The sequence below is a fragment of the Eretmochelys imbricata genome, chromosome 3 (assembly GCF_965152235.1).
Source record: "Eretmochelys imbricata isolate rEreImb1 chromosome 3, rEreImb1.hap1, whole genome shotgun sequence".
NCBI lineage: Eukaryota > Metazoa > Chordata > Testudines > Cheloniidae > Eretmochelys > Eretmochelys imbricata.
This window is the reverse complement of record NC_135574.1, coordinates 208,148,274-208,172,167: the sequence shown is the minus strand read 5'-3', so window position 1 is coordinate 208,172,167 and position 23,894 is coordinate 208,148,274. Positions and strand designations below refer to the sequence as shown.

Genomic DNA, 23,894 nt, shown 5'->3' with positions numbered 1-23,894 from the left:
GAGGTTTTGACAGCACCTGCCTTGGGAACTGGGAAGTTCTTAGACACCATGGAGATGGGAACTATACAAGTCCCTGGAGGGGTGAAATGAGCAGTTTGAGCACTGGAAGCAGGGCAGGACTGAGATATTAGAGATGAGTGTGACCTCGTGGGTCCAGTGCAGTCCATCGTGTGGCGGCCAGAGCAGGATGCTCTAGTGCGTGACCCCATCACGTGTTCCAGTGGGGCCTGCTTGTCTTCAGGAGATGGAGGAATCGGGCAGCTGGCAGGTAGCATTGGGTGGGGTCTAAGAGGGGTTTGCAGGAGGGTTGTGCATGGGAGGGGGGATTGGAGGGGATCCTGCAGGGAGGTAACATGCCGGATCAGCACCTGCATCTATCCAGCGGCAGTATCAGAATAGCAAACCACTGGGCTGGCCCTCAGGCGCTGCCTTGGATTTAGCTTACCCACACTGCCCCATTATCAGTTTGTACTCAAAGGAAGGATTGCTTTTGGGCTCCTGCACTTGCTTTCTGCTCAAACTAAAATTTGGTTATGAAGGTACAAACCTGGGTGATGCTGACAGCTTTGCTGCCCGGAGCGACTTTACTGATCACTGTCCCCTTAGCGCAGAAGGAGTTTTTCAGGGAAATGTAGGACTAAGGCACATGTTGTCTGTTTATATGGCCACTTGATCACAGGGAAGGGCATTAAGAAGAGATCTGCAGCTTTCAGGTTTGTATGGCCCCAGGGTAGAGCTGGGAAGTCTTTAGGAATTTGCTGCACTCTGGCTTCTCCAACGCCCTGCTTTGTTTCTGAGATTATTTATTGTCTCCCATCAGCCTCGCAATGTTGCTGGGTTTCGGGGAACAGTCCGCTATGCTTCCGTGAATGCACACAAAAACCGAGTGAGTATCTCCATTTCTTAGGGGTTAAAAGAGAAGGGTTTTTTCCACCCCTGCAGCCACGAAGGGTATGTCTACACTACAATAAAAGATCAGTGGCATGGTCATGGCTGGCTCGAGGCAGCTGACTCTGGTTGTGGGGCTCAAAATTGCAGTGCAGACATTTGGCTCAGGCTGGAGTACAGACTTTGAAACCCCACGAGGGGGGTGTATGGCAGAGCTCGGACTCCAGCTCGAGCCCGACTGTCTACACAGCAATTTTTAGCCCTGCATCACGAACCTGAGTCAACTGGCCTGGGCTCTGAGACTCGATGCTGTGGGCTTTTTATTGCCATGTAGACACAGAGTAGCTCTGTAGCTGCGGGAGGGGTCCGCTGATGTGAGTTGCTTGTTGCCTACAGCAAGCTGATGTGTCAAATAACTCCAGTGGAGGTGGAAGGCTATTGATTGTATGTCTAAAAATATGAGCTAGTCATTGGCTTTTCTCTCATCGCCTGTCTAATATTTGGCAGTTACCATATTTGCTGCTGCTATTAAGAAAAAATAAAATACAAGAGAAACAGAAAGCCATGTCCCTGTGTGGCTCCTTGCCGTGGGCCCACCACCCCAGGGCCCTAGCAGCATGCTGGCCGTGGGAAGGCTGTGGCTCATGGCAGCCTAGCCCTGGTGACATGGGTAACTCAGAACAAATCCTAGTTTTTTTTCCTCCGAAGAGGGATGTTACTTCTGCAAAATATTTGGCCTGTTTTGCCCCAGTCTCCCCAGATGTCTGGCCTTCCCCCTCTCATCTAATATTTGTAAATATGTAAGCAGTATTTCCTGTCTGTATGGTAAAGTTCTTCTGATGCTTAGATTATGGAACTAAAGTTCCTGCCAGAAGAAAAGGTTTTATGAGCTCTGACCCTTCACTCCCCTCTGCCCAATCTCATCCTTCCCTCCAGCCTTTTTGCATCCCAAGTGATGTGGCTTTTAGGAGGTGATTTGGAAATGCATGTCACTTTTAATCTTCACTGGGCTTCCCAGACAGCTAATTAGCCCCTACTGGTCGCCCTAAAAATAGGCAGATCAGTGTTATCCTCTCTTACAAATGAGGATGCTGACACCCGAGAGGCTAAGTGGCTAGCTCAAGGTCACATAAAAAGTCAGTGTCAGAAATGGGATTAGTAATCAGGCTTCTAGGCCAGGAGGTGCATCGTGTTTTGCAGATCCCCAGCAAATGGCCTGCAGATGGCTGATGGTCGAGAGGCCCCAGTTTGGGAACTCCTGCACTAGAGCACGCTTCCCTCCAGACCTTTATTTCTAGATCCACTGCTAGTTTATATTGTGCGTGATGAGTAAGGCTAAGATTCAGTCATGGGTATTTTTAGTAAAAGTCATGGACAGGTCATGGGCAATAAACAAAAATTCACGGCCCGTGACCTGTTCATGACTTTTACTATAAATACCCATGACTGAATCTTAGCTGCTCCGGGGGCCCTCCGGGAGCCAAACGGTGATCCCTGCTCTAGCGGTGGGGGCTGACTACCCCCGGCCACCAGCTGCTCCAAGGTCCCCTGAGCCACTGCTCCGATGGCTTCCAGAATGGCCCCCGGGACTGCTGCTCCGGGGCTGCCCCTGGAATCGCTGCTGCTCTGGCGGCCCCCAGGGCCAGCCACATTGGCCACTGCTTGGGCGGTCCCAGGGCCAGCTGCCTGGTGCCACCCAAGCAACTGCCGGTGCAGCTGGCTCTGGGCCCATCCCAGTGGCTGGCTCTGGGGCCACCCCAGCAACAGCCGGTGCCAGCTTCTGGGGCGGCCCTTGGGTCAGCCGCACCGGCCACTGTACTTGCAGCCATAATGATGAGAAGTGCTTCTAATGGTGGCCATTTTCAGCCCCCGGTGCTGAAAGCAGTGGGTAGGGACTTCTTTAGACAGTGAAATCTCCTTAGTGGTTAACATTTGAGTTCCCATCAAACACGGTATATTGATCCCCCTGGATTATAGTTATCCTCTAGGGAATTCTCCTCTCAATGCTTATTACAGCTGGCACTGGCTGTGCTGGCTGTAGCTAAGTTTGCCTGACACATTCTATTACAAGATCCTGGTTCCAGTTATTTGTGCCTTTGCCAGACTAACTGTTTGGGCTGAAATTTTCCATGGCTGCCTCAGTTTGAGCTTTGGAGCAGGGACTTGAAATTTGGCAGAGCGGGCCTCCTGGGTGTAAGAAATGTGCCCTTTGCCATCCCTGTGCCGATCTGTCTAAATCTGGGCTCGTTCAGGATGACTTGGTCCCAGGATGGCTGGTGCTCTGGGGGTGCATTAGGGCTGTGTTTGTCAGACCACTGTCCCACGTGTTGCAGAAGTTTGAAAGTGTGTGGTAAGTGGAGCAGTTGAATGCCACGCTGGACTTTCTCCCTGTTTTCTGGGTACACGCCTAGGGTCAGATTTACACGAGCGCTGAGCACTCTCAGCTGAAGTCATTGGGAGCAGTGCTTGAATATATAAAGTACTGTGCAATGCAAAATACTCAGACCAATCAGCCCTAGGCATCTCATACTGGGCACTCAAAATTAATGGGCACATTTGACAATTTTGGCTTTAAACCCCATGCCTCAGTTCCCCCTCTGTAAAATGAGTATAATCCTGCCTCACCTTCAGGGAGATGTGAAGATAAATTCATTAACCATTTGGGAAGCGCTTAGTTACTGTAGTAATGAGTGTCGCAGACAAGCCCCTGAGAGAATTAATTCTGCATTCAGAGCAAGGTTTGAATAGTGTGGGGTGAACAAGGGTGGGATCCACACACTGAAGAATGGGGGAAAAAGAAGTATTGAACAGCTCCCCATGCAGTGAGCATCATCCATTCTGTTCACTGCCTGATGCAGGGTCCTGTGGAAAAAATAGTCTATGATTGTGTAATTACATGCATACGCATAAGGGGTACACAAGTTAAGCTTGCATGGACAACCTTATTCCCTGAGGTCTGGGCGCTTGACTGTACAACCTGAATAATAGTTACCCTAGTTTCTGGAAGTGTCCTGAGAATGGAAGTGACACGTTCCCAGGGTGGTGTTCACTCCGCTTGACACGCCGTGGTGTCTCCCACACAGCAGAAAAGATGCTGTTTGGCTGTTAGGGCTTGGAGCCTCGTATTTGCTTTACTTTGTCTTCCTTTTCTCCAGGAGATGGGTCGACATGATGACCTGTGGTCCCTCTTTTACATGTTAGTGGAGTTTGCAGTTGGTCAGCTGCCATGGCGCAAGATCAAAGATAAGGTAGGAAACATAGTGACTAAGGTGTAGTGGGTGACGGGGGTAAACTCTGTCCAGCAGCTGTTCCACTCCCCTTTCCTGCACCTCAGCACAGATCAGAGGCTGTTTTCCAGGGCTTTTCAGAAAGCAGTAGGCAGAGTCAAGCCCCTGGGCTGTTGCACTGAAACCTTGGGTCTAGGTGTCAGGAAGAACTTTCCGCCTGTCTCCAAGAGAGCACACCCCCCACAGCTACTGAGTAAACGAACATTTACATTGAATGCACACTCCACCTCACTGCAGCAATGTTTGGAATACTCTTAAATCCTGTTCAAACCTAGGCTGCTAACTAGTAAATCTACCAGTGTATTCCCACAGCGCCTCTTGCCGCTTCCCTAGCTACGTGCGTGCGTGGGATGAAAGCTGCCTTGTAATATCAGCATCGCCAGTTCGGCTGTACTTTAGTGCACACAAAAATACTTCCTTCCCCCCTTCTGATCTCCTGTCAGAGATGATTTTCTCAGTCTGTAACGTGGCCTAAAATGCAGTGTGTGTCACCTGGATTGCTTCCGCGCTGGAAATGAATGGTGCTGTCTCAGCTTGTCTGCCTTCAGCGACCACCTCAGCCCTGTCTGCTGGCCCATTGTGTCTGTCCTGTGCTGATGAACTGACTGGTTCCTTCCTGCCAGCCAGCTTCCCAGGAAGCTCTAAATGGGAGCGTTGGTCAGCAAGTCAGATTGAGTCCACGGGAGTAAAACAGACCATCCAGGTGTTCCTGAAAGATCCCCCTGGGGGAGGGAAGAGCCAGAGAGCAGCTGCCCCTACTTTCAGGAGTCTCCACTGAAGGGGCAGCTCCCAAGAGGTGTCCAAGCTTCCCTGCATCAGCAGATCAGCCTCACTTTGCTAGGGAGTGTGTGTAAGCCAGACCCTGAGGGCCCCCTGCAGATGGGCTACTGCTGAGGGGTTAGGAGGGTGCAGCCAGGAGAGTGATGGTGGGATCTGGTGTATTTCCCTTTCTACAGGAGCAAGTTGGCATGATCAAAGAGAAGTATGAACATCGAATGCTGCTAAAACACATGCCATCTGAATTCCACCTCTTCCTGGATCACATTGCGAACCTGGACTACTTCACCAAGCCCGATTATCAGGTAAGAGACTGGCCTTGTGGAGGGCCTGGTGCATGTCATTGGAGAGGGATGCTTTGATTTCACAGGTGGAGAGGCCATTCCTGCGAAGCCAGAGAGAGGCCGGGCCATAGGGTGGTTTGTCAGTTCCAAGTTCTTTCCTCTCTCCCCCTCACCCCACCCCATCAAACAAAAAGCCCCGACCTCTGATGCAGACAGACCCATCGCTATGAATCTTGGTGGCGTGAGAGTTGTTTGAACTTTCTCAGCAGTCTTTTAAAGGCAATTAAAACATCCCTTCTACATGGCATAGTTAGAGTCGGGCCCATAGGGTGCATAATCACCCTGGAAATCACCCTCTTGGAAAATCCAGGTTATGTTCCTCAAGCAGCTGTGTCTGAGCTAAGCATGTTCACATGTCTTCTGCCAGTAGCTGGCTACTCTGCATATGCGTGTCTTCCTTCCGAGTCCCATGGGCCCGGCCTGCAGAATGAGCCCCACTGCACAATCCTGCCAGGCAGTTATGCACACATCTGGTCTGCAGGAGAGCTGAACTCCAGGTTCTAGAGATGCAGCAGCAAACCAGCTGCATGGTTTAATTTAAAACGTGCACCCTTTCTTTTTGTAGCTTTTAAGACGTTTTAGGCAGCCGGTGGGGACAGGGACAGCTTTGGGAAGCAATGTCTGATGCTCTCTCTGTAACATTTATTTCCTGTTCTTGGCACCATTCTTAGAAAGTAAGGGAAAACTAATCTGTCGTTTAGGCCTTGGCTACATTGGAAAGTTGTACCAGTTTAACTTAAATCATTTTTGAAGCTTATTTAATTAAACCAAAACAAACCCCTCGGTTTAGCTTAATCCTGTTCCCAACCAGCTTAACCTAAACCAGAAAAGGCCACTCGTTATGGAAATGAGTGCAGCCACACAGGGGATTGCACCAATTTAACTAAATTGGTTTAAATTCAGGTTAAATTGGTGCATGTGGACAGGGCCTTGTTGAAGTTTCCCAGATAGTGGCAGAGTGCAGGAGGCACCCTCTGTTAAGAGACTTGTCCGTCAGAAGTAATTTAGCAATGAGAAGTCCTGGTAACCTGAAATGGTTTGCAGATTTCCACAGAGCTTGTGATTATAGCTGCTTGAAAACCAAGAGTGGTTTCGTGGCACAGCTAGTCCTAAACCTCCAATTATATGAGTTCAGCGCAGCTATGCTTCTATCAGAAAAAAGAGAGGAAAGAAAGTGAGGAGAAGCTGTAGCCTGCTAGCATGGTGGAACAGGAGCCATAGAAAAGTCACATGCTGCATCAATAACACATACTGATGACAGCATTATGGCACAGCTCAGGAGTCCAGCTGTGAGAGAGGTGGTTAGAGTCTCCGTAGCAAAGCTACGCAGAACTGGGGGAGATGCTCCAGGATGTGAAGGTTTCCTAAGTGACCGATGCAAGGGCATGGACTGGTGGACTGCAGAGATCCTTTCTAACGCCGCTCTCCGTGACCTGGCACTTGTCCAGCTCCTCAGTCTGGCCGTTTTTAATGCTTCCTACGTACAGCCCCTTCCATGTTCCGTCTTCATCAGAACTTTGTTCTGTCGATATTTACAAAGCACCTACCACCGACGTGCCGAGTGAGCTACCAGACTCGCGTCTGTGCTGCCTGCTTGCACGCTGCTTTCAGTCACGAAGAGTGCTCCGTTCTGTGGCAGAAGCTGCAGAGGAATATTGCTAACGTGGCACTTCACCCCCATGTCCTCTTGGACCTATTGGCTTGTGTCAAGAAGGTCCCAGTAGGAGCTCCTCTCCGGTTAAGGTGAATTCGCATGCAATAAGCAATATGTATTCAGCTCTGCCCTCCCCTCCAGAGATGGGGATGCTAAATCCCTGAACTCCAACGGTGCAAAACCTCACCAACTTGACCCTGCCCCTCTGGTCCCTACCCTCAGGTGTCCCCTGGGGGACTGGCAGGACCTTAGCCCTCCCTCAGCCTCGCTGCTTCTCACAGAACACCCAGGGCAACAACAAGCCCTGCATAGAGCGCAGCAAGGGGTCGGTGGGCTGTGTGGACGGAGTGCAGAGCTGAGCTGTGCTGGGCACAGAGAGGGTGGCAGGTCTGTTTAGGGGTACTGTGATGTCCCCAGTTGCTATTTCCATCCCCACAGGGGCAGGGTTAAGGGGGTGTGGTTGGTGCTGGCAGACCCAGGGATTGAACCAAGTCCTCATCCAGAGTGTTAATCGCAGTCCATCCTGGTGCTCTGGCAGCGGGTGGGCTCCCCACACTGACCACAGACTGCTGAGCGTCCCCAGCCGCTGTAGTGTAATTGACTCACCCAGCACCAGGTGAGCAGGCTGCGGCAGAGCCCAGACCAAACCCCAGGTGTCCAGGCCTCCGTCCATTGCCTTACAGAGACCATCCTTCCCCCTCCTGCAGCTACTGTCTCACTCCCTGCGCTGAGCTGCCATCATGGGTGACTTCTTGCTAGGGCAATTCAGCATTGTGTCTCACCTGCTGTGGGCAGCAGAGTCAGCGACGTGCATTCAGCCCCCTTACTTCCATAGGCAGGGCAGCTGAGTGACTGCGCCTTGGGCTGCTGTATGGGAGACCTGGGCTCTCGGCCCAGCTCTGCCAGCAAGCACGTTTTCTTTTCGATGAGCTGAAAATGAGGGATTTTCCCCCTTGGAGGGTAGGGCTGAAGGTCTTGGTTAATATTAAGCGTACAGCAGTACTAACACCAGTCAGCGGAAGAGAAGACTTGCACTCATATCTGTCTAGCTCCTAGGCCAGGTCACTTTCCCCTAGGTGACTGGATAGGTTGTATGGCAGGGCTCTCTCTCAAGAGTCTGTACTCCGTGCTGGTGTTCCATGCATTGCTCCTCCGCAGCCCGCCATACCACTCCAGAGAATCACCTACAAAGTCCAGGAACTTTGGAATGATCAAGTTCTGGAGCTGGTTCTTGCTGCTAGGCACTAGATCTCAGCTGGGGCATCCCCACGATATTAGTTTTATATGGGTCTTACTCATTATTTTCCCCTATCTCCACTCAAAAAAGCATTATAAAAAGTTACAATTTGTAAAAAGGTCATGTTTGTCAGAGCTGTGTCTCATGAGATACTTTACCAAATGACCCCATATGTGCCCCATAAACTCCACCTGGGGCCCTAACTGGGCATTCCCATTTCCAGGCTGATCTGAGAGGGGACGTGGCTTTTAGAACAGGCTGAAAGTACAGCTTTCACGAGATAGGCTGATAGAACCTTAGCTACGGTGCAGCTATGCGAAGCCCTGTGATATGGGAGAAAGAGGTATCCACTGGAGCTGGTCAGAAGATTTTCATCAACAGTTTTCTGGCAGAAAATGTTTGACAAATGCAGAATTTTTAATAAAATCATTTCCTCTGTGTGTGGGGGAGGGAAGGTGGGCGAGAGAAATAAAAAAAATAGTTTCCAAAAGACAATTCCAAAACACATTTCAAAATGTCAGAAATCCCCATGAAATGGAAATTGTGAGTTTGGACAAGCTCCGTGCTTCAGGCATTCTTTAAGGCAGCTGTCAGCTGTTACAGATCCTCTACCTCCCTCCTTGTTGCTACGTTTATTCTTCTAGCTGATCATGTCGGTGTTTGAGAACAGCATGAAGGAACGAGGCATTACTGAGAATGAGGCCTTCGACTGGGAAAAAGCTGGAACGGACATTTTATTGTCTACAAGCACCTCCACACCACCACAGCAGAACACCAGGCAGACAGCAGCCATGTTTGGGTGAGTGTTATGGTCACACCTGTCACGCTGTCAGCAGGTGCTGGGCCAAGGGAGAGTCACTGGAAGGAACACTGGCCGTGATTGCCCTGGACAATAGGATTAGGTACAGAAGTGTTGTTCATTTCGCTGTAGAGATGAAGTGTGTGTAATACGGTGTGCCTAAGTCACCGGATCGCACCTGGATCCTGAGCATTTGTCTTCTTGTTGTCACTTTGTATGTTCTACTGGGAACGTTCCCCTGCTTACGCTTTTACATCAGGAGGGTGCTGCACATGACGTGGTGCACGGTCCCTGGTGCTCGCCGGTGGGGTCCACGCGGCAGTGCGCGTTACACGGTCCCTGGTGCTCGCCGGTGGGGTCCGTGACCCTGGGACAAAGAGCTATTTAGATATTTAAAAATGGCCTGGGAAAAACTCCTCTGACAGGAGATTGAAAAGATTGGGATTGCCTGTTTTAGCGAGGTGGTGAATCAGAGGGGCTGTGACAACAGTCGACAGAGCAACGAAGGGCTCAGAAAAGGGAGAGTGTGACGTTCTCTTCTCCCTGCCTCACAGCGTTAGGATAGGGGACAGTCAGTGAAATTGAAAGGTGGCAAATTCATGATGGATAAAAGGAAATGGTTTTTCACAGGATGTGTGATTAACCTCGAACTCCTCCTCACAGGAAGTCGCAGAGGCTGGAAGATTGTCAGATGATGAAAGAGAATCCAATCTCTTTCATCATCTGGGTGGCAAGAGTATCTAGCGTTCTAACAGCGAGTGCTAACACGTTCTGGCAGGGATATTAAATCTTGTATTCCAGGGTTTAAACCAATCTCTACCTGTTAGAGATCAGGATAAAACCTAATGTGAGGGTAGATTAACCCACATCTGCCTCCTCAGGATTCCTTCGCCTTCTGCTGGATCATCGGTAGCGACCCACGTCCAAGATAGGAGACTGGAGTAGGGGACCCTGAGTCGGTCCTGTCTGACACTTGCGTGGAATAGACACATGCGGGTGGGATGTTTAGAATCTTCTGAGTGGTTTAGCAGCACAATCCAAGGGGAGGCAACTGGAATTTTCTCTGAAGTCGCCTAGGTGCTTGTGAGAGTCCTGGCATAAATGGATGATGAGCACATGCTCTTTCCCAGTGGGTAGGACAACATGGGTAAAGTTTATGGAGCCCTGTCGGCTTAGGGCTAGGTGGACTCTTCCCCTACAGCCGGCTGTTCCCTAATTGTCCAGCACCTTCTCTGAAGCAGGGGTTGTCAGCCTGAAGGTCTGTGAGACGCCCTTCCTTTGTTTGTGGCTAGAGGGGAAGAGGTTTGTGAACTTGTTGGGGCATGGGCTGCTGGCCTGGGAAAGGTTGCGACCCCTGATGCAGTTAGCCTAGCAGCTCCTACATATGGCGGGGGTGCTGAGGCAGGTCCATGGTGCAGGATATATAAGGATCCTGGTTCTCTATGTGATCAGTATTGTTGTCCTGTCTTGATGTCCCCCTTAGGGTGGTTAACGTCACTCCCGTTCCTGGGGATTTGCTGCGTGAGAACACTGAAGATGTCCTGCAGGGTGAACACTTGAGCGACCAAGAGAATGCTCCTCCGATCCTGCCAGGCCGGCCAGTGGAAGGGCTGGGCCAGCCTCCTAACATTGCCTTCAACGAGACCGAGGTTTGGGAAGAGACAGACGTGAACCGCAACAAACTCAGGATCAGCATCAGCAAAGTAAGGAACCTTCCTCTTGTCTGGCAGTGAGGTGTGCGTGCCCAACTCAGGCCGTAGATTTAAAACCAGAAGGGACCATTTTGACCATCTAGTCTGACCTCCTGTATAACACAGGCCAGAGAACCTCACCCAGTGTCTGCTGCGCTGAGGGAATTCTTTCTCCTTGCTACAGGAGTGATGCTGTCCAGCTCAAAAACTTGTGGTTGAGCTAATGTGTGTCTTTGAGCCATCCCAGCTCAATATAAGGACTCTAAGCTTTGGAAAATTTGCCCCATCCCTTGGGAAGCTGCTTTAGTATGAGACATCTTCTTCGTATGTAGGTACTTATAAACCAAGATCAAATAATCTCTTTATCTTCTCTTGGATAAGGTACAAGGCTTGGGCTCCATAAGTTTCTCACTGCTAGGCAGGTTTTCCACACCTCAAACCTTCCTTGTAGCTTCTCTCTGAATTGCACTTCGAATTTTTCAGCATCCCTTTTGATATGTAGAAACCGGAAATGGGCACCGTTTCTGGCAATGGTCTCACCAGTGACTACTTATACAGAGGTAATATTGCCTCCCTACTTGCACCCAATATTTCTTCATGTTAGCCTTATGCCACAGCATTGCACTGGGAAGTCATGTCCACTTGGTTTTCCCCAGGATCCCAAAGACCTTTAATCACTGCTTCCCCAGACAGAGCCCCTATCCAATACATGTGACCTGCATTCACTGCTTCTAGATGAATGACCTCAAATTTGGTTGTTTAAAAACACTTATTACTTGATAGCTGCCATCTCATAGATTCATAGATATTAAGGTCAGAAGGGACCATTATGATCATCTAGTCCAACCTCCTGCACCATGCAGGTCACAGAATCTCACCCACCCACTCCTGCGATAAACCTCTCACCTATGTCTGAGCTATTGAAGTCCTCAAATCATGGTTTAAAGACTTCAAGAAGCAGAGAATCCTCCAGCAAGTGATCCGTGCCCCATGCACAGAGGAAGGTGAAAAACCTCCATGGCCTTTTCCCATCTGCCCTGGAGGAAAATTCCTTCCCAATCCCAAATATGGCGATCAGCTAAACCTTGAGCATATGGGCAAGATTCACCAGCCAGATACCCAGGAAAGAATTCTCTGTAGTAACTCAGATCCCACCCCATCTCATCAAGTGGTCCAGATCACTTTGTGTCAGTGACCTGTTCCCATCATGATTTACCAACCCACCAATCTTTCGTCATCTGTTCATCACCAAGGTTTTTATATTTTCTTCCAGATCATTAATAAAAATGCCAAATATTTTTGGATCAAGGACCAAGAACTGCAGGACCCCACTAGAAACACTCTCATTGGATGATGATTCCACATTAAGAGTTAGGTTTGAGACCTGTCAGCCAGTTTGAAACCCATTTCACATGTGCCACACTGATTTTTAGTGCTAATTTTTTAATCGGAGCGTCATGTGGTACTAAGTCCAAGTGTATAACATCAAAATGGTTATCTTTATCAACTGGACTTGTGATCTTGTCAAAGAATGATATCAAGTTCATTTGACAAGTCCTATTTTCCATGAAGGCCTGTTGATTGACATGGACTATATTCCCATCCTTTAGGTCTTTGTGGATTGAGACTTATATCAACCTTTTCATGGCTCTGACTGGAATCTGTGGCAGGCTAACCACCCTGTCGCTACCCGGGTCATTCCGTGCATGCCTTTTATATATTGGCATGGCATTAGCATTCTTCCAGGCCTCTGGAGCTACTTAGTATTCCAGGATTTATTAAAAATTAACATCACTAGTCTGGAGAGCGTCACAGCCAACTCATTTTAGACTCTTGGATGCAAGTATTGTGGGCTGGCATGTTTCCTTTAGAGACTGGTGTGTAGCAGAGACAGGATCATACACTAGAATGGGGAAGCTTTGTTTCCATCCTGTCTTACCTTCTTACTTCCATATTGTGGAAACCATATTCCACAAAAATCGGTAAGTCCTAGTTCTAAAAGTCACCTCAGCTTTTTCTGTTCTTGAGAGCCACCAAATATACTGCAGCTTTTCCTTCAGGCCTGAGATACCCCTTAGAGACCCTGGCACAGAAAATCCACTTGTGGTTTTCCTTGCGGGTGCTCATTTTGGCTCATGCAGGAGTTATGTCATATTGTTAGTATTGGAGCAAGTGCTGCCAGTCTCGTTTCCCTCTCTGGTCTGCTCCAGTTGGCAGCCGTAGGCATTCCTTCCCAATGGTTTCTTTTACTCACCATTCTCTGCATTCCCCCTGGATGGTACATACAAGGTACTGGGCCTGGGAAACTCGGCTTCCCCGTCATGCCAGTCTGGTTTCCTTCAGAGATAGATGTGAGTTACACCAGGAGCCTTCATGTCAGAGAGGGCATTCAGACCTCCTTTCTGCACAGTATTGGTCCATCTTGACAGTGCTGAATGCCAGGGCACTGGTGAGCTATGCCATAAGGTCACCCACAGATAAGAGAGGTCTCTTCAGGAGCCAAAGTCTGACCAGGGTGACCCTCCCTCTGTCTGAGAGGGCTGTTGCTTCTTGCCAGTTTCCAGGAGAAGCAGCTGAGGGCCTCCTGCAGGTGCTGAGCATCTGGTGCTCCCAGGGACTTCAACAAAAGTTGTGGTTGCTTGGCACCAAGCCGGGCTGGGGGCTTAGCATCCTGCCCCAGGAAACTCCGGCCTCTCCTTTTTTTTCTGTCCGAGAACTTAAGAGCGGCCACACTGGGTCAGGCCAAAGTCCGGTAGCCCATCGAGCCCAGTCTCCTATCTTCCGACAGTGGCCAAGGCCAGGTGCCCCAGAGGGAATGAACAGAACAGGGAATCACCAAGTGATCCATCCCATTCCAGAGGCTGTAGCTATATGCTGCATGTTTTCAGATAAAAGGACACCGCAGCAGAGCTGCAGCGAATCCCGCTTGGCAGATGAGTCCCGGTCAGCCCCTGGGCCGGAGGAGCTGCTGCCGCTCCATATAAGGAAGCTCCCCGCTCTGTGTACCTGCTTCCAGCCTCAGTCCCAGCCTCCTGTGCTGCTTCAGCACCAGACTGACCGCTGAAAGCTCTCCTTTCTCCGTCGCTGGCCTGCATCACTACTGACCCCACCACCGTGCTCCTGGGCACCCTGTCCTGCAGCCCTGGGGCTGCTCGGACTCCCCACTCTTGTCTCCGCCCAGTTCAGGCAGCAGCCAGACTGTGCCACTGTTCTCCACATCTCTCAGATCCAACCCTTTCTCTCTCTCCCAGCCAGGCCCGCTGCAGCTCCCCGCTTCACTACTGCAACCACCTGCCTCTGGCCTACCTGCTCCCTTCCAGTCTGTGCAAAACCCTGGGCTGAGATCTGCTTCCCGGCTGGTCAAAGCCTCCCATTGGCCTCCCTTTCTCTGCTGCATCAGGCTCACTGGCCTACAGCCCTTCACTACTCTGCCCCTCTCTAATTATCTGCTCTTGTGTCCACTTCCCTGCACCAGCCAAGGATGCCAGGGTTTCTGCTTCTCTCACAAACACCTTCACACGTTCTACCTTGCCGCCCCTTGTGGAGAGAGCTGCCTCATGGGCTAGCCCACGAAATCACTGCCCTCTCCTCCAGACCTACTTCTCCTGTGATCGCTGCAGGAAATTGCCAGCTGATCCTGGGCAGATGCTCAGCAGGGATGGCGGGTTCGTTATTTGGCTATTCGTTTCACACACCGTCTAAATGATTTCTATCCCATGGCATATGCCCAGGGTCAGGCCTGGCTCTGCACACAGAGTTTGTACCACTATGTCTCTTAGAGGGCTGATTTGTCACTGATGGGGTATACCAGTCCCACCTCAACTGTGGATGCAGTTATGCTGCTAAAAAGGTGCCTTATCCTGATCTGGCTTGTTCCCATGCCTCTACAGAAATAGCGATACCATGTATAAAACGTCATTACCCAGGGTAGCTGCATCCACTCTAGGCGGGGCATTATCTGCTGCACAGTTACAGTAGTAACTCTTGTCCTCCCTCCCCAGTTCCCGCCTGCTTGTTACACTCACGTCTTGTGTCGATGGTAAATTCTGTGGGGCAGGGACCATCTCCTGCTGCCAGCACAACAGGGCCCAGGTCAGGCCTGGGCCCCTGAGCATGGCCAGAAGACCAGGGACTACATAACACCCAGCCCCTGCCAGGAAAGCAGCCCTGGCACAGGAACAGGCTCTGGACAGCCACACCAGGGACCAGAGCAGGCTGTGTGACAGAGAGGATTCTCCCTTGCCCACCTCCACTCCCTTAGCTGCTGCAAGAGGTTTTTTTTAAAAGCAAGTTCACCCCAAACACACAAATAGATTAGGTTGAGGAGGTACATGAAGCTCAGCCAGAAAAGTCCCTCTTCTTCTGAAGTAAGAGGGTCCACACACGGTGTTTTTCCAGTACAGCTGTTCTGCTTTAGACTCACACCCTTCCTTCATGTGGAATAGCTTCCATGTGTGGACAAGCCCCTACGTTCCTCTGAGCACCGCTAGCACAGGCCATGAGAGGACAGCTGGGACTGTATTGTTCTGGAAGGAAGAGACAGGAGAGATTCAAACCCAGAGCGAGCGTCCCAGCTGGTGGGCCGTGCTGGGTTCTCCTCCGTGTCTGCCATCAGCTCCTTGACGTTCTCTGTGTTTTCCCCCATACAGACCCAGTGCATGGTGGAAGAGGAACAAAGAAGTGGTGTCTGCCCTAGCTCCCCTATACGGGCGCCTCCAGACTCCCCTACCACTCAAGTGCGCTCTCCGAGATACCGTCGTGTGAACAGCCCTGAATCGGAGCGCCTTTCCACTGCCGATGGCAAAGCAGATCTCCACGAGAGAAGGTTTGCTCACACACCACAGCATCCCTTTCTGCTTTGCCCTGGGAAATGAAGGGCAAGCGAGCCCAGTGGCCTCCTGCCCTGCAAGGGGTGTGGCTGGATTTGTTACACATTGTAAAGTATTTTTCTTCAGCCTCAGTTTGTCTCTCGCTTTTGGTACGGTTATTGGTATGACAGGCTCTGCCGGGGCTGCCGTCGTAGGCTCCTCCTCTTCTTTGCCCCTCTATAAAACCGCCAAGTCTTTCTTGTGAAGCCTGGAGATGTTTGTGCGGAGGACGCCTGGCTGGTTTGCTAGCTGGTATCTTGCTGTCATTGAGAAACATGCCCTGGGTGATGTCAGCTCTTTTACTCTCAGCACGCTGCTGCTCTCCCCGCTGGAAACTCAGCGAGTCCGAAGGCTGGCAATCTAGGGCCATGCCATTCTTGAGAGTCACAGTAGGAAGATGGCTTCGGGGGGAGAGGTTAGAAGCTCTGGGATGGCAGGACAGGTGTGCAGAGGGGTTGCTGGGAGTTTAGGAACAGGAAGTGGGGATCGGGGTCAGTTGCTGGTGTGGGCAGGGAGTCACAGCTGGAAGGGAAGGAGGTTTGTTTGAAGGAGGCAAAGGTGAGTCCAGCAACTGGAGAGTGTTCACAGCACGTGGATGGCAGCAGGAGGGAGGTGGGAGTGGACCACTATCCACACAAATATGCCCCACCACTCTGAGAGTTAAATGGGACGCACCTAGATTGGGGTTTACCTTGCTGTCCCTGAACGAGCTCGTTTCACCAGTTCACCTCCTGGCTGTGGGAGCACAGAGAAGCGTGCTTGTGTGTACGCACAGCGCACCGGCAATCTGGAGAGCAAGCCCTGACTTCAAGTGGCAAAGGCCACAGGAAAACCTTGTCTGAGATCCGTCGGGGCTCACAGGAAATGAACCGTACAGGCCACAATGAGGAAGGGGAGCAGTTTAGGGTAGAGAGGAGTAGGAAATGAGCATTCCACAAAGCTCAGCACTGGGGCCGTTCTGGTGTGGCTTGGATAGAAATCTGAACCCACTGATGATGCAGGGAGGTGTCAGACACAGGGCAGAGCCAGCAGGCTCCAACACTGGCAAATTCACAACTCCCTGGTCTGCAATAGTGGAGGCTGCAGCCTGGACAGGGCCCTGGGGCGGGGATCTGACTGCTGTGCTAACCAGGCCCACAAAGCTCCAGGAGCCCCTGAGACTCAGTGTCCTGGCATCCCCTGTGCAAACCTGGGATTACATTGCAGCCCAGTTGCCTTCTCTCAGCAGCTCTGCTTCATGGAGGGAGCTAGGCTGCAGGCCTTGGTGGTGGCATGCCCTTCCTCCTTCCTCTGCTCTTCCTCTTCTCCACTGGTGCTCTGGGCCCAGATTGTGACTTCATGGTCAGTGGTGTGGCCAAGCCCCAAACGCTGGGCCCAATCAGGTTCACCCCCAAGTGGCAGGGACTTGCCATGCTCATCGGAGGTCCACATGGATTGGGGAGACAGCTCATGTAGCTGCACGGAAAGACTGAAGCCGGCTCCTCACCGTGCCCCGTGCAGCCAATCTTTCCAATACCTCCTCCTTGGTCAGAAAGGGCGCTGCGGTGTTCATATTCCTAGCTGGGGCTATGAAACCGCCTCCATGAAGCTGTCATGACCGGTGCCTACTCTTCTGAAGGTGCCCTGGCCAGGCTCATTGCCGTGAACTAGGCTTGCAAGGGGGATTCTGAGGAGGATGAGCTCATCTGGCTATCCACATTTTCCTTCCTCTAGGCTTCCCTGCTGCCCCCATCACATCCTGCCAGCCTAGAGCAAGTGTTTCTAATGACTCTGCTTTTTAATCCCTTGCGAACCAGCTGCACTCTGCTGGTGCGGGGTCAGTGAGGTTAGTGTGTCTCAGCCTGTGCAGTATGTCTGGGATGGAGCGTCCCCTTTGGGACCACCTCCTGCTAGAGCCTGCTCTTCGAAGGAAGCTTGGCTCAGCCTATGCTGCTCCTGGAGCAGCCATTGTCTCTCATCCTCTCTGGCTTGTGTGTAAAGGACTAAAGCCCTGAACCTGTCCCATAAAGGGGAATTTGGGCTGTCTGGCACTCTCAGTTGAGAGTGTCCTCGTTCACAGGTACTAAAGATTTAGGCCCACATAAACCACCTCAGCAAGAGAAAGTGGCGTGAAGGAGAACAGCTCCGTCAGTCCTGGTGCTGGTTCCGACGTGCACACCTAAAGACAGACATCCACCGCTGTTCCCTTCGGCATCCAGATCAGATGATGATATCGTCACTGCCCCAGAGGGATCCATCTTCTACAGTGACCAGGGAAGCACCAGGTCCAAGAGTCCCACCAACTGAGCCACTCCGCATACAAGGGCAGTGTGAGACCTACATCTCTCCAGAGGACATTTTTGCTCTCCCTTATCCCCACTCCCCCATCCTTTCGGGTACGTCTTTATTCAGAGACATCATTACTCCAGAGGAGGAAGCTATACAGAGCATCCAGAGCCTCTCTCCTCTCCCACCCACGAGCCTGTGTACACAACCATCAGTACCATCAGTTCCGCTGGTGGTTCAGGATCCAGCTCTTTCACCCAATGCATTGGAGGCTCCAGAAGAGGCCCTACCCTACCACACAGGAACAGGCCGAGATAGAAGCCCTACGAGGTCAGGGTTCTGTCCTATGACCAGATATGACTTTCCAAGAGACAGGTGGTACCCTGTGCCCTGGGGTCCTCCTCAGCTGGCTGATCCTTCACACTAGCATTACTGGGGCTCTTGGGATCCCTATTCTAGGCCTGGAATCAATACATGAGCCTCACTTGCAATCTCCTGGCCAACACTAACTGGCTCCATCAGCATATACGAAGACAAAGTTGAACCAGATCCAAAGGTCTGGCAGCAGTTTTGTCCTCTTCCCCAGATGAGTTGGTTACCCCATCTTCACACGTCTGCCTGATGACTACAGGTAATATCAAGAGCTCCTACAAAGGGTGACATTTTAGCTCCAGATACAGCATGAATAGGTTCAGGACCCTCAATATAGATTGCTGGACATCCTGCAACCCTCGGGTCCCAGTCAAGTGGCACTCCTGATCAATGTGACCATCATGGATCCAGCTACAACAGTGTGGCACCACTCCTGCTTCTTGTGCTCCCACCCTGACGAGGGCTGGTAAGCACTACTTGGTTTCATCTAAGGGGGCTGAGTTTCTATTCTTTCATCCGCTGCCTGTCTCTCTGATGCTACAGGCAGCCACCAAAAGATCCAGGCTGCAAGGCCTTAAAACTACACCCTGGTACAAGGTGCCAGACAACTTGGCCTCCTAGGGAGAAAGGTCTCCTGTCTCTTTCCAGTTTAGAATTTCAAAGTATCAGGCCCCTACCTACATATGACTTCACTAATTATGCAGAGTTGTTGGGTTTTAAGGACAAGATCCCTCAGGAAGATAGAGCTCAGTTGATGAAGGCAAATGATTGTCCAAAACCACTCTGCAGGCTGCAGTAGATACTGCAGATGCTGCATCCAGAGGTTTCAGAGTAGCAGCCATGTTAGTCTGTATTTGCAAAAAGAAAAGGAGTACTAGTGGTACCTTAGAGACTAACCAGAGGGATATGTATGGCCATTGTCATGAGGAGAGATTCCTTGTTGCAATCCTCAGGTTTCCCTAGAGAGATGCAGAGTACCATTCAAAATCTGCCTTTGATACAGCTAACACATTCAACGAAGATGGATAAATCTCTCCATTCTCTCAAGGACTATGCTTCGTTCTCTGGGTATCTGTACCCCTGCCCCTACGAGGAAGCATCACAACTGGGGAATAGCGTAAGACCACCTCCTCAATCATTTTACCACCAACGCTCCCAAGTACTCAGCTCCCGTGACATCCACTGCCACACCTCACTCTAACCCACAGCCAAAGAATTACTTATGATGGGACCCTCAGGGCCTGTATCCCTTTACTGATGCCACATCATCCTTCCACTTAGTTTTTTGGAGGCTGCCTTACCCAATTTGCCCTCAGCTGGAGGGCTTTAATAGTAGACAAATAAGTGCTGGAAATGATTCACTATTCACTAACTGACCAAGTTTCTGTCCACTTTCACCCACAAAATCCCTTCCTGGGCCCTTTTCAGGGATCAGCCTCCTGCGGAAATGTTGCATCGAGAAGTGGACTCCCTTCTCCACCAGGGAGCCATAGAAAGAATTCCACCTCAACATCAAGGGAAAGCATTCTACCCCCTTTACTTCTAGTTCCCAAAAAGAATGGGGGATGGAGACAGATTCTCGACGTACACAGACTAAATATATTCATCCAAAAATTAAAATTCTGCATAGTCACATTGGCATCAATATTTCCCTCTCTGGAAGAGGGCACATGGTTTGTGACTCTCAGTGTGGAAGGTGCTCAAATGCACATTCACCCAGGCCACAGAAGATTCCTCAGGTTCTTCATTGGTCATGACCATTACCAATTCAGAGTCCTTCCATTCGGGCTAGCTATAGCACCCAGGTTCTTTACAAGGGTCTTTTCAGTGGTGGCAGTGGGTTGACTGTCTTCCCATACCTCAATGACTGGCTTCTGACAGGCAGATCATACAAGGAAATCCAATTGGCAACCCGATTACTCCTCAATCTACTAGCTCCCCGGGAATTGTGTCAGCCACAAAAAGTCCACTTTAACCCCCCACACTAGGTCCATAAATTTCATAGGAGTGACCTTGGACTTGACTGCAGCAAGAGCCTATGTATCTAACAAAAGATTCCCATGCCAAGGAGACCCTATAAACCAGGTCACCCTCAGACCGTGAACTACAGTCAAAGCTTGCCTCTCCTTCCTTGGCCACAAGGTCTCATGCACACACATGACGTCATTTGCCAGGCTCCATCCTATTGTTGGCAAACCTGGCTTCAGTCCGTCTACTCACCAGAAAAAGTCAGCATCGTTGCCTAAGTAATAATTCTGTCGAGTTCTAGCCTCTCTTGTCTGGCGGACAAAGCCCGTAGAAAGTTTGAGTGTGGACTCCTTTCCTCACACCTACATCCTGAAGGGACTTCTTAGATCCTTCCCACCATTGGTGAAGCCAACCCCTCAATGGGACCTCAACCTCATTCATTCATCTCTCACCAGACCTCCCACTGAACCTTTAGCCACATGCTCTTATGTCCCACCTCTCAGTGAAAGTTGCCTTCCTAGTTGCCATCACATCAGCCAGAAGAATCAGTGAACTAGGAGCACTCATGGCAGACGTACCATATATACCTTTCATAAAGGAAAGACATCTCTTCACCCCCACCTGGAATTCATCCCTAACGTAATTTCAGAGTTGCACATGAGAGAAAGAACCCACTTACCAATTTTTTTTCCCCAAAACTGCATGAGTCTGATAAGGAAAGGCCAATTCATTCTCTAGATGTCTGAAGAGTGCTGGCCTTTTATCTACAAAGAACAAAAGCACTTAGAAAGACGCCTACACTTTGTTTGTCAATAGCAGAGAAATCAAGGGGTCAAGCTCTATTTGCACAGAGACTTTCTAAATGGATCTCTGGCTGCATTATCCTTTGCTACCAACTAGCTCGCATCCCTTTCCTGGAGGGAGAGAGGTCCCATTCCTTCAGAGCACAAGCAACCTCTGCTGCATGTCTGAGAGAGGTACCTCTGCTGGAGGTATGTTGGGCAGCTACCTGGAGCCCCTTGCTCATCACGCTTTGGTCCAGTCTTCTACTACAGACACAGCTGTGGGGATGGCAGCATTACAGTCAGCTGTCACGTATGCGCCCTCGCACCCACCTTATGTTTGACCATTGCTTGCAAATCTCCCATGTGTGAACTCGACATAGGGACCTACGGACACTGCTACTAAAAATCTCCAGACTCAGGCTCGTGGTGCGCATGCGGACTCGCATGTGAAAGATGGATAGGGAGCACACATCTTGAAGAACCTCCAGTTACAGATAAGTAACCTCCATTTACTTACCCTGCACAGTACCTGGAGTTCTTTGAGATGTGTGCCCCTGTGGGTGCTCCACTCCCCACCCTCCTTTCCCTTTGCTTTAGAGTTTCCTCTGAGGGACTTTGCGGTGGAGAAAGAACTGAGGGCAATTCACCCATGCAGCCCTATATAGCCTCGATGTAGGGCATGAGGATGCGTAGGGTGAATATGAGGGCCAAATGAGCACTGCTTCTGAAAATCTCTGATCAAAGGTGCATGGGCACATGTGCACCTGAAGTCAAACCCTCATAGACTTTAAGATCAGAAGGGACCATTGTGATCATCTAGTCTGACCTCCTGCACATTGCAGGCCACAGAACCTTGCCCACCCACTGCTGTAATAGACCATAACCTCTGGCTGAGTTACTGAAGTCCTCAAATCATGGTTTAAAGACTTCAAGGTTCAGAGAATTCTCCATTTACACTAGTTTAAATCTGCAAGTGACCCGTGCCCCATAGTGCAGAGAAAGGCAAAAAAAAAACCCGCCAGGATTTCTGCTAATCTGACCCAGGGGAAAATTCCTTCCTGACCCCAAATATGGCAATCAGTTAGATCCTGAGCATGTGGGCAAGACCTGCCAGGCAGATATCTGGAAAAGAATTCTCTGTAGTAACTCTGAGCCCTGCCTATCCAGTGTCCTGTCTTCAGTTGGTGGAGATTTTTGCTACTGGCAGTTGCAGATGGGCCACATGCCATTGTAGACAGTCCCATCAGGTCATCCCCTCCATAAACTTATAAAGCTCAGTCTTGAAGCCAGTTAGGTTTTTTTTTTCCCCACTGCTCCTCTGGGAAGGCTGTAAAAAAACCCTGATATGAAATGAGCATCCAGTATTCACTCTGTCTTCAAGGCACTTTTGTAGCCTGAGTTAAAGGACTGTCATCAGGTTACGGGAAGCCTGGTGCCAGGGAAACTACAGTGCTACTGTAAACAGGCTGACCAGAAGAAGAGCGGCCTGAAGGGGTGTTTCCCAGTGGTGTGAAACTCCCATATTCTCCTTGTAGTCATTTAAAAGGAAAAGACATGAAGTTGGCCCTAAGCCTGAAGCAGTTTGGAGGGGATTTCTTTTTATCATTGAAGGTTCTAGTTACATATTTTCGGTTAAGCTGGGTGATATATTACTTGGGTGTACGGCAGAGGATTGGGAAGGGATCACATGGGTTTTCTGAGAGACTATGTGGGTTTTGTGTTGGCTCCTAATGTCCTTGTGATCCTAAATCTTGGCTCAGATCTTGGTTTCTAAGGGTTCTTTGTCTTGTTTTCAGATCTCGTGTAGATTTACCTTGTTCCCCTTCGCGGCTGGTGTGTTCCTCCCAACCAGCACAGATGCTGTCCATCGACACTGGCCAAGTAGACCGTCAGGCGAGCGGCAGGATGGATGTGTCTGCTTCTGTGGAGCACGAGGCCCTCAGCAATGCTTTCCGCTCCGTGCCGCTGGCGGAGGAGGAGGACTTTGATAGCAAGGAGTGGGTTATCATTGATAAAGAGACAGAGCTGAAGGACTTTCATCCAGGTGCTGAGCCGAGCACTTCTGGAACTACAGATGAAGAGCCCGAGGAGCTTAGGCCGATTGACGAGGGCGAGGAGAGGAGGCGATTGGGAGCGGAAGCTGCAGTCCGGCCAAAGATCCACGATGGGAGAACATGGGGGATGCAGCCTGTGACTGAGGAGGACAGTTCACACAGGCATGAAGGACACTGTCAAACGGTATCTGACAGCAAACCTGAACAGCAGCCAGGAAGCCCGGCCCAGTCACCGTTACACTCAGCACCAGTTCTCCGACAGCGCAGACGGGAATCCGAACCAATCGGTCCTCAGAGACAGGTAAGACATGCAAATGAACCGCAGCTCACCCACTGCACTGGTCTCCTTCTCTGCTCTGTACCCTCTTGGTCTAGCTTAGGAAAGGCACCATCTGGGCAAGCCCCTGCTACACTCGGGAATTTTGCTGATCCCAGCACTGGTGCCTTTGTAAACCCGCCCTGTTCAGGCTGACATGTCAGAGGTGCTCCCCGTACTGGTCAGATCACACCAGTGCTTGGCATGTCTTGTGACCATCTCCACCTGCTCTAGGTCCGTTTGAGCAGTGTCAGGGCAAGGGTAGGCGGAGGGCAAGGCGCTCGTCATGGCACCTGGGTGCGTCAGAGAGAGCAGGCAGGGTCATCTCTCAGTCCTCCGCCCTGGATCTAGGCAGGCCAGAGGACAGCAGCGGTGGTGCTCAGAGGGTCTCAGATCTGACCCAGTGCCATCTTGGGGCAGGCCCTGGCTGGTGCAGGTCACAAAGCAGCTCTTTGAAAATGAAACTTGGTTAAGAACACGGAAGTGTGTACGTGTCAGTCAGGAATTCTCCTCCCCCCGGTAATCATCATCTGAACAAACACACGCATCCACATACACACCGCAAAGTGGACGCTCAGACCCATTGTTG

General features: G+C 50.6%; 1 protein-coding gene across 1 annotated transcript in view; it reads left to right on the top strand.

The window, feature by feature from the left end:
• TTBK1 (tau tubulin kinase 1) overlaps nt 1-23,894 on the top strand; it is a 120,663-nt gene that overhangs the window by 61,026 nt on the left and 35,743 nt on the right. Inside the window, exons 6-12 of the mRNA XM_077812083.1 lie at nt 821-886; nt 4,044-4,136; nt 5,132-5,257; nt 8,832-8,986; nt 10,470-10,689; nt 15,327-15,502; nt 22,732-23,290. Coding sequence (XP_077668209.1) covers nt 821-886; nt 4,044-4,136; nt 5,132-5,257; nt 8,832-8,986; nt 10,470-10,689; nt 15,327-15,502; nt 22,732-23,290 — 1,395 coding nt within the window. The remainder of the gene's footprint in view (nt 1-820; nt 887-4,043; nt 4,137-5,131; nt 5,258-8,831; nt 8,987-10,469; nt 10,690-15,326; nt 15,503-22,731; nt 23,291-23,894) is intronic.